The sequence below is a fragment of the Gossypium hirsutum genome, chromosome D01 (genome assembly GCF_007990345.1).
Source record: "Gossypium hirsutum isolate 1008001.06 chromosome D01, Gossypium_hirsutum_v2.1, whole genome shotgun sequence".
Classification (NCBI taxonomy): Eukaryota; Viridiplantae; Streptophyta; class Magnoliopsida; order Malvales; family Malvaceae; genus Gossypium; species Gossypium hirsutum.
In genome coordinates this window covers 47,514,701-47,524,294 of record NC_053437.1, presented here as the reverse complement: position 1 = coordinate 47,524,294, position 9,594 = coordinate 47,514,701, and the positions used below count along the sequence as shown (strand labels likewise).

Sequence of the window (9,594 nt, the reverse complement as noted above, 5' to 3'; positions counted from 1 at the left end):
ATACAAGTATACATATAAAAAGAAGGAATGGAATATATCCAACAAAAAACTAATAAAAAATGTATGTATATATGTGTTTGAAAATCATGAAAATAAAATAAAAGTATAAAAGTATGTATATATTTACAGAATAAAAATGTATTAAGTATATATATAAAATATAAAGTATATAAAAGTTAAAAGATAAAAAGAAAAAATATATATATGAACACGCATGTAAAATATATGCACGCATTTATAAATTTCAAGAATATATATACTCTATAAAGAAATATGAATATATTTACAAAAAAAAATGTTTTTGAAATTAAAATATAAAAGATTGTAAAAATGTGTCTATGTATAAAGGTGAATTTCATGTGGAAATTGGCAGCATATAAAAATATATATATTGCAAAGTAATATACGTATGTAAGAAGACAAATGAGAATTAATGTACATATTAATAACGGGAATAAAACAAAAATAGTAATAACAAAATAATAATACAAAAAGGTGATAAATTGAGTAAAGAAAAGCAAAATTAGGGACGAAAATGCCACACGCGAATGACATGGGGGACCATATTGGAAATAACCCAACTTCCCAAAACACTGTGTATTGGCATAGACTAAAGTGAACAAATTCAAATTAAACCGGGAAAAATCAAAAAATAAAAAAATAAATTTTGGAACAATGTGAAAACACCAAAGGGCAATCGCGCAAATTACCCATTTAGGGTGAAAACGCGCGGACCCCAACCCACACCAAACGGAGCGTTTTGTTCTTTAGTCTTACAACAATTTTTTTGCTAAAAACCTATTTGCAGCAGAAAGCAAAAAATGAAAGGGAAAAACACTCTCTGTTAGGGTTTTCTTAACCCATCATCGCGCCGCCGCTCAGCCTCCATGCCCCGATTTCGACGGAGAAGACGCCGGATCGACGACTCCGGTGACCAGGTAAGGCTCTTCTCCCTTTCATTTTATTTTAAATGAAAAATAAATAAGAAAAATCAAAAATAAAAAACACAATTCACCTTCGAAAAAAAATTTGGAATCTCAGTCTTTCTCTCTATTTTCGTCTGTTTTTTACACTGAAAAATTCCCCCCTTTCTTTCTTTACAATTGGTTTATATAACCGAAATAAAAAAAATATCAAAAAAAAATCTAAAAGAATCCCTATTTTCTTGTTATTGTTGCGATGAATACTGACATTTTTCAGTTTTTCTCGCAGGTATGGAGGCTGTTGGGGAGTGCGCACGCTCGTGAAGGCGCGATTCTTGCGGAAGAGACTCTGGCTCCGAGTCGTGCGGTGACTGGAGTTGCTGGTAGCGACGGCTTGCTGCCTGGGGCTTCTTAGTTTTGTTGGGCTAGGGTTTAGTTTGGGCTTAGGTGGGTATTTAGTTTGGGCTTGTTTATTGGTTTGGGCCCGGGCATATTTGGGCTTGTACACAACTCATTAACATATAACAGGACAAAACAAATATATAATATAAAATTTATATAAACCTTTTAAAATGAATTTGACTTGTCACGTGGCAAGTTTTGGCAAAGAAACACAGTTCATTTCTCTCAAACTGTGGCTGCAATTTTATGGGATAACTTCTACTTCAGTAATACAGATTATATATATGATTGATAAGTATTTCATATTTATAACTTTATCAATATCACTTATTTGATATTTGCAAATATTTATTATATACTTATAATAAAAACTTAAATATTAATAAATTTAAAATAGTATATTAATACATATATATTAATATCAAACACATATAATTATCAATTAAATCCTAGTTTAACTGATATTATTATTGTTGCAATAATCGAGATATGAATTAAACATTCTATTTAAAGGTTAGGGGTCATGAGTTGTAGAAAAAAAATACACATGATTCGCACCCATAGTATCAATACATATAACAAATACAGCACTCGTTATGGGCTCCTGGTGGATACTTGTTCCAATGTAAGAACAGATATTGTAATGCTTGGGACACCTATTTAACTGCAATCGCACTTGATTTTTGTTTCTTGGTTTATGGTTTTAACTTCGTTTAGACTTTTGTAGGCCATGATTTGTTGCACTATTGGGTATTGAACAAAATAGAGTTTTCCTTGCCTCTTTCAAGCTGGAAACATGTTGAATGAATTAAATTAGACCAATCTGATCAATTTGGACTGAAAACTGAAACATGATTTTAAAAGAGACGTCAATTTGGTTAACCCATGAACCATTACGAAACGGGTTAAAAACTGATGGTATTTTTTAATTTTTATAATTTTTTTGATAATTTATTTAATTGAACCGATAGCATTGGTCAAACTAGCGAATAAATAGCCTAACTAATTCAACCATCGATCCGATTTTGAAAACATTTTTACGAGATAGGAGAGCAGCATCTTGCGAAGGAGTGGAGGCTTTTCAACCACAATTCTCGGTCTTCGGATATATGAATATGGCACCGCTTGCTCTCTTTCTTAACTACAGACAATTAAAAAGGACTATTACATGAATCAATGAGTGGACTCTCTTTAATGCAGCCATATCCCCAACCCATTGGCTACAATTGCATGTTTCATGTTGTAAATATGATCTTGGTTTCACAGAAATGAAATTGCCAAAATGTGCCTCTAATTGAATTGCTTGATTCATGTGAAACTGCAGTTGAAACCTAGTCAACTTTTTGAGTATTAACTGCAAAGTATGCGTACCTTTACAGCAAAGACCCAATTGACTCCCTTAACTAATTTTTCTTTCCCATCTCCACGACGAGAAGCTAATTTGTTAAAAGTCTTCGATGGAAAACAGGTAGGTAACTCCATCTGAAGAATCATAAATAACAGCTACAAGCTACATCAGCCAGGTCACCAATATTAATTGGTTAGAGCGCCAAAAAGATCTCTAATAGTAAGTTTCCACAATTTTTATGGCCTCTGAAGATAGACTAGGTACCTCCAAAGGTAATGAAAGTTGCAGACATAGCAAAATATAACAAAGCACCAGAATCTATGTCGAACAGAGATGGATTAAGCTATTGCTTTCTGTACTTCATTGTGCACCTGGAAATGGAGGATATGAAAACCCGCATGAAGTGAAACTTTAACAAACAGCAATAGTATTCGTGATTAGAGAACACATACCTCACAAGGTTTCTGAATGACACCAACACACCTTGAAGCACTGATGCTATTGCTTTTCAACAGGCAACGGGCAGTACTTGAAGTAGGTTTCCCAGAGGTTTCCTGAGTCCCTGAAACATTCTGGTTTGCGTATCCAAAGTCCCCGGATCCTTGCAATTTTGTAGGGCTTTGATATGTCGCACGAGTAGCAGAAGACACGGTACGCTTTTTTGATTGATCAATGTGATCAGTATCATCATTGCAGATTCGTTCCCTAAGAAACAAATGGTCATAGTCAGCATATTCAAATCAAACAAATTGCAAGCGAGGAGCAATTCTAGCAATTCACCTAGGCAAAGATGTATATTTCCTTTGTAGCAGAATGCCACTGTCATTCGTTCCATATTCCTCAAGACAAGCAAATTGTCGTCTAAACCGATCAACTCCACTAGGTTGACACAAAACACACAATTAACTTAACATTCATTAGTGTTTAGATTAAAAGAGGGGCAGAAACATTAACTTAAAGATCCAAATTTTAAGGTGGTTTAACATATAGCTTGAAGATTATAAATCCTATTAGAACTTGGACAAACCATCAGAAGATTGTTGTACTAAATGTGAAGTAGAGGTTCAAATATAATTCCTCTTTCATATAAAGAAAGATCAAAATTCATCACTTTGCAGTTCCAACATGGATCCTCACTGTTATGATTGACACTTAGAAATAGTACGATGCCTGACCTTGGATACATGAAGCTAATCTGATCTTTGCCTTGAAGGTGCTCCTGAAGCATCTGCGGATGGTACTCTAATATCTATTCACATTTAAAATAAGATGCACCACAAGTGAACAATAAATGAAAGATGAAACTAAAATGGAAAGGCAAAGACTAATCACTGTACACATAAATACCTCTCTGTAGATTAGCTCTCGGACATCATCTTCTGCCAATTTCCTTCGTTCAAATTCAAATTCAAATTTTGAAATGGGTTTCATGGATGGTTCATTGTCCAGATTTGCCAATCCGTGGAAATATGGATGAGCTAATGCCTGCATAAAGATCAATCAAGTAAAGAAATAAAATAGAGCAAGAAGAAAAGGGAGCAAAATCTGAAACTAACAGAAACCCCTCAACTTTACCTCCTCAGCAGATGGACGATCATTAGGATCAAATGCGATGAGACGCTCAAGCAAATTGAGGGCCAATGGATCTATAGTTGGAAATTTTTGTGAGAAAGGGATTGGTTTCTTTTTTCTCATGCTATTCAAATACTTTCTAGCTTTTTCATTTCGTATCTGCAGATATTATGAAGAATCAAGATGGTCAGGAAACCAGATCTTGGCCATGTTTAGAATAAAGCTAGGAAGTAACTTAAAGAGGCTCCCAACAAGAACTGATGAAAATTTTCTCCAATCAATAGATAGCAGACCCTTGCAATTGTTTCCACAGAGGGAGTGCCAAGCAAATCAGTCACGAGTTCCAACTGATCCACGACATTCTTCCCAGGAAACAACGGTTTCCCTGTAAGCAACTCAGCAAATATACATCCTACACTCCAAATATCAACAGCAGGGGTGTACTGCAGAAGATCAGGTTTTTGAAATCAATTAATAAAGTTCTTAAAGGAGTTTGCTCAAATTGATTAACCTGAATGGATATAAGTAAAACTGTAGCAGCAGTGTATACGTGTATGAGAAGGAGAAGGACAAGTCCTTTAAACAGATTATAGTAAATTAATTTCAATAAGATAAAGGACTACAGCATTTACATTTGAGAAAAATGAACCGCACAGCTCAGGAGCACGATACCATCTAGTAGCCACATAGTCCTTGAAAATAAATGATAATCAGATGTGAATGATAGCATACATTGCATAAACAATGGCAATAAGTAGCAGAAGTCATAAGGCAAGAAGGAAACACTTACAGTCCAAAAAATAGCTGAAGGTACATCAGTAAATGATACCCGAGCAAGTCCAAAATCACAAAGCTTCAGTTTGCAGTCCGCATTAGCAAGTATATTTTTTGGCTTTAAATCTCTATGGAAAACATGAGCTGATAAAATTGAAACAAAAAGGTAAAAACAAAGTGGGTCATTATTTTCACAAATTGGGAGAAAACTCTACTGCAATAGATGGGTGAATATAAGCCACCTGTGTGAATGTATTTTAGACCCCGAAGAAGCTGGTACAAGAAAAATTGATGATGGTCAGGGGTTAGATCGTCGTTTATCTTTATAACATGGTGAAGATCAGATTCCATCAACTCAAAAACAACAAATATATCTTTAAATTCTCGACTACATGGAGGAAGCATTATGTGTTTTATTTGAACTATATCCGGGTGTCGCAGCAACCGTAGGAGTTTGATCTCTCTAAGAATGCGGATTGCATCAGGGGTGTGCTCAAAGATATTGGTCATCTTCTTAATAGCCACTTTCTCTCCAGTGTGAGTATCTATTGCAGATGCAACCACACCATAACTTCCTCGGCCAACTACATCTGTTATTTCATATTGACTTGCTTCACCATATTCAGTGAAAAAGTCTTTGTCAAACATTTTCTGATCAAAATAAGAATCCATTAGGTTCCATGTTAAACAAAACCAATATGAAAAGCTTACACTTTGAATGGGTTCACAACATACTTGAAGTAATACAAAAAAAAGTATTGAAACTACCTAGCATAGAATTAGATGTTAACCTTCTAAGTACTGGGAATCTATGGATTTGATTTTCAAATGACTGTACTCGAATCTGTAGATTTGGTTCGAATTTGAATCCGAATAGATCCTATCATACTCTTTCGAATGTATAGATATATCAGATTTTTACTCATATTTTTATATAGTGACTATGCTCATCTTCATAGTTCGTGGAAAAGATCAAATCCAAATTCACCGTCATAAAATCCCATAACCAAATAAGGAAAACTTGTTTTCTATGGTGACCTCTAGCAACCCTAACTTCTCAATTGGATGCAAATATTTGTATATTAAACCAAGAAAAAGACAAAACCAAACACATCAAAGATGATTCTTTTAACATCTATTTCCAAAATTTCAAAATATTAGAATAATAGCCATGTCTAGAGAATGTTTAGGACTTAAAAAATAAATTAATTAATAAATAAAGAATCTGAGAAAGGAAATTCCAGGCAGACAAATTCCTAGTTATTATTAAAAGTCAAGAGAAGAAATTCAACTAAAAGAGCTTGTAGGTAAAAAGCATTTCATTTTCAAGTCATTTTCGTCGCTAAAATTTCCATTATATGAGCAAAACTTCAAACCTCCATATCACTCATCAAATAGACATTCAAGCTCCCCAAAAAGAAAAGGAAAGAAGAAAAAAAACCCATAACTCATTGAAATAAAAACAGATAATTTAAGCGGTTACAGAGCCAAAAGAAATTACCCTATTCTTTCGGGGGCAAACGAATCCAAGGCTGCAGCTGAAGCTTGAAGATTGATGATAAAGAGGTTCAAATAAATGCGGAGACAAGATATGAAATTGATGACGAGAGCTTCAAATAGACGCTGAAACCACAGAACAGATATGAACTGCTCAAATAACACCTCCACCACCTTATACGTAGAAATACAGCACCAGTTGGCGTATTTTATACGTGTATATACTATCTATCTTGAATCCAGTGGGGTTGGATGTTGACAAAACGAACAACTTGATCATGTCAAGTATTTATATTAAATATATAGGGTAGATAACAATTAACAATTAGCTGTTTTCTATGAATGAACCCTTTCACGTTTCAAGGAAATCCACAAAAAATCTATTCACCAAGTAAATTTTAAATAAAAACAATATTTTTGTTATTTTTATTGTTTTAATTGCAAATTTTAATTAGGGAAAATTTATTTATATATATTGTTTTAAAAAAATTAAAGATATAAACTGCTTTATTAAGTATTTAGAGAAATAATTCGTTTTTGCTTACGTAAGTACTGTATACGTGAAGCGCTTTCATTGACTTGTCACCATCCTTGATTAGCATTTTAGGGTTGATTGGAGCTTTTTATTATTATTTTATTTTAATTCCATTTCAAGTTTTTCCTTTTATTTTAATTTCTAATTTTTACTTTTTAATTGAATTAATTCATATTGTTTCAAGATTTTTTATTTTTATTTTTTAATTAATGTTTTTAGTTAATAAACATGTTTTCAAATTTTATTTTTAATTCATATTTTTAATTACAATTATTTTATTTATATAAATAAAATAATAAATATGTAATTATATAATAAAATATATATTTATATATATTATTATGTTAAATATTTTTTCTCTTGGGCTTGTGCTCAAGCGTCCCACTATGTGGGAGTCCACTTATATTTACCCTACATATATACGTGTGGGAACTACTGAAAAAAAAAGGTTAGATTTCTTTTGGTGTACCGATAAAATCTAAGAAAAGAGAAGTGGGAGAGAAAAAATTGTTCTTTATACACAAATCAACCTTTGTATTTTCTTTTATCGAAGGTTGATTCGATGTTCGTTGGAGCTTTTTTTTAATGTGTACAGATTAATTTCTTTTTGGGTACTGTAACTTTGAATTTTTAGCTTTTAAAGTCAACCTCTTTTTGGTGAAATTCTCAACTTTTCTCTTAAAGTTTGTTTAAAATTAGTTGTTTATAGCATTGTTTGAATTGTATATTCTTTATGATGGCTTGATTGTGATCTTGTAGAAAGGACTTTTTAATCTTGTGGTTTTTTCTCTTTGCTTTAAAAGGGTTTTCCACGTAAAAGTTGTTTCTCGATTTATTAGTTTTGCTTGCGATATTGTGGTTGATTTGCACAAATTGTTATATATATTGTGTTATTGGGTTTGTCATAATTACTGAATTGATTTTTCGAGAGCAGAAGAATATCGATCGTGCGTGCTTTCGCGTTGTTTCATTGGGTTTGGTTTCGTTTAGACAAACTAGTATCAAGAGCTTAGTTATCGTGTTTGGTAATCATAGAAATTAGCACTAGTAAGATGGATTATGTTAAATGACACAAATTATCAACTTTGGCGAAACAAAATGAAAAATCTTTTGTTTGGGAAGGCTTTACATTTTTGTATTTTTGCTACTCAAAAGCCCAAGTCAAAAACTGTTGAAGAGTGAGAATTTGAGTATCAATAAGTGTGTGGTTTTATTCAACAATTTGTTGAAAAGAATGTTTATAACCACATTGATCAAGAAACACATGTGGGCACATTGCGGAAAAAGCTTGAAAACTTGTATGCTTTGAAGTTTGGCAATAATAAGTTGTCCAATCTTTTAAAGACTTCAACTTTTATGTTCTTTGTACTTCATTTTACTGTTGAATGTTAATCTACACTTTTCTTATAAGTTTTATAGAGTAAATATCCTATCTTTCATCTTTTCTCAAGCTTTTATGTTAATGGCTGTCATTTCCTTTTCTTGCTTGTTTGCTACTTAGATTTTAGCATGGATAACTAAATTATAAGGGATTTGGTTGATGGAGATGTGAGTAAGTTAATTTTTGGATGAGGGACTGAGTTGCAAAAAAATTGGACTAAATTGAATAAACTTAAAACTTAGGATTTATTCCCTAAGGGAAAACCAAAATAAGTGAGACCAAGACGAGATCTTATTGGACACCAATTTGATAAGTCTCAAGTTTGATAAGTTATAAAAGTAATATATTTTAATCTTATTCTTAATGTGTTTTTGGATGATTAATTATGCAAATTAGTGAATGTGATTTCTACGGATCAACCTAAGGTCAGTTGTTCTTACTCTCGAAAGAGATATTAACATAATTTAGGGATTTCTACGGATCAAGTCACAAGTGAATAAATCATTTAATTCAGATTCAAAATAATAGGTGAAGTCTAGGTGGATTCTTTCCTGGGTATTGTCTATCTCATTGGTTATCTTCGATTATTTTCCTATTCATTCTCTGTTGCATTCTTAGATAAATTAGTTTGGTAATTTTAGAATTAAACACATCACCCCAATTTGTTGGCTAGGTAACAAGAAGACGGTAATTACTAATACTTTTAGTCCTCGTGGATACGATATTCCCTACTCACCATAGCTATACTATTGTTCGATAGGTGCGCTTGCCTTTGTCGTATTTATAGTTAGTTTAGTGACCATCACCCGGGTTAGCCGATTAGGTCAAGAGATAAACCGAACTAATTTGTCTAATTTGGTAAAGTTGAGGCCGAGAGGTAAAACGGAATCACTTTAGGAATTTAAGCAACTTAGATCCCACCACATCAAAATCAATTAACCACCGTTTATTATTCATTGATCAATTTAGTAACTTTGCATAATTTATAATTTAGTCCTTGTGTTAATTAGTTGATAAATTATTATAATTATTGTTTATTTCATTGCTTGTCGTACTATAGTGTTTAACAATTAGTTAGTTAGACTCTTTATTCTGCAGACTTGTAGTTATCATTTCCTTAATCGCTGACTCTTTTGGGTTTGATCCTCAGAGTACTTTCGTA

The 9,594-nt window shown here is 32.6% G+C and overlaps 1 protein-coding gene and 1 long non-coding RNA gene across 6 annotated transcripts; one reads left to right on the top strand and one right to left on the bottom strand.

Annotated features, from left to right (window-relative positions):
* The first annotated feature begins 262 nt into the window (after positions 1-262).
* Positions 263-1,500, top strand: LOC121213931 (uncharacterized). Its single transcript, XR_005909473.1, has 2 exons — positions 263-938; positions 1,213-1,500. It is a non-coding gene; the product is annotated as an uncharacterized lncRNA (long non-coding RNA).
* An 898-nt stretch (positions 1,501-2,398) lies between these two features.
* LOC107921990 (mitogen-activated protein kinase 17) lies at positions 2,399-6,785 on the bottom strand. 5 transcript variants are annotated; one of them, XR_005909472.1, is made up of 13 exons: positions 6,521-6,785; positions 5,262-5,670; positions 5,036-5,163; positions 4,878-4,937; positions 4,539-4,688; positions 4,249-4,404; positions 4,021-4,158; positions 3,849-3,922; positions 3,454-3,552; positions 3,126-3,378; positions 2,938-3,044; positions 2,697-2,835; positions 2,399-2,466 (listed from the first exon to the last, which is right to left on the bottom strand). XR_005909472.1 is itself a non-coding variant. In XM_016851796.2 (11 exons), the coding sequence occupies exons 2-11, from the start codon at positions 5,665-5,667 to the stop codon at positions 3,012-3,014; spliced, it is 1,497 nt and encodes a 498-aa protein (XP_016707285.1). In that variant the 5' UTR covers positions 5,668-5,670; positions 6,521-6,785; the 3' UTR covers positions 2,399-3,011. The 5 variants fall into 5 exon arrangements, 2 of the variants coding, with proteins under 2 accessions (XP_016707285.1, XP_040943245.1); XR_005909471.1 differs by having other exon boundaries at positions 2,697-3,044; XR_001691168.2 differs by having other exon boundaries at positions 2,399-2,835.
* Positions 6,786-9,594: the final 2,809 nt, after the last annotated feature.

What these genes read in the sequence shown, in the direction of transcription:
- LOC107921990 (XM_016851796.2), bottom strand. Translation starts at nt 5,667, where the DNA reads ATGTTTGACAAAGACTTTTTCACTGAATATGGTGAAGCAAGTCAATAT. An exon ending in GCGGTTCATTTTTCTCAAAT is followed by an intron (nt 4,689 to 4,877) that starts GTAAATGCTGTA and finishes GATCTTCTGCAG; the next exon opens with TACACCCCTGCTGTTGATAT. An exon ending in CTGTGGAAACAATTGCAAGG is followed by an intron (nt 4,405 to 4,538) that starts GTCTGCTATCTA and finishes TAATATCTGCAG; the next exon opens with ATACGAAATGAAAAAGCTAG.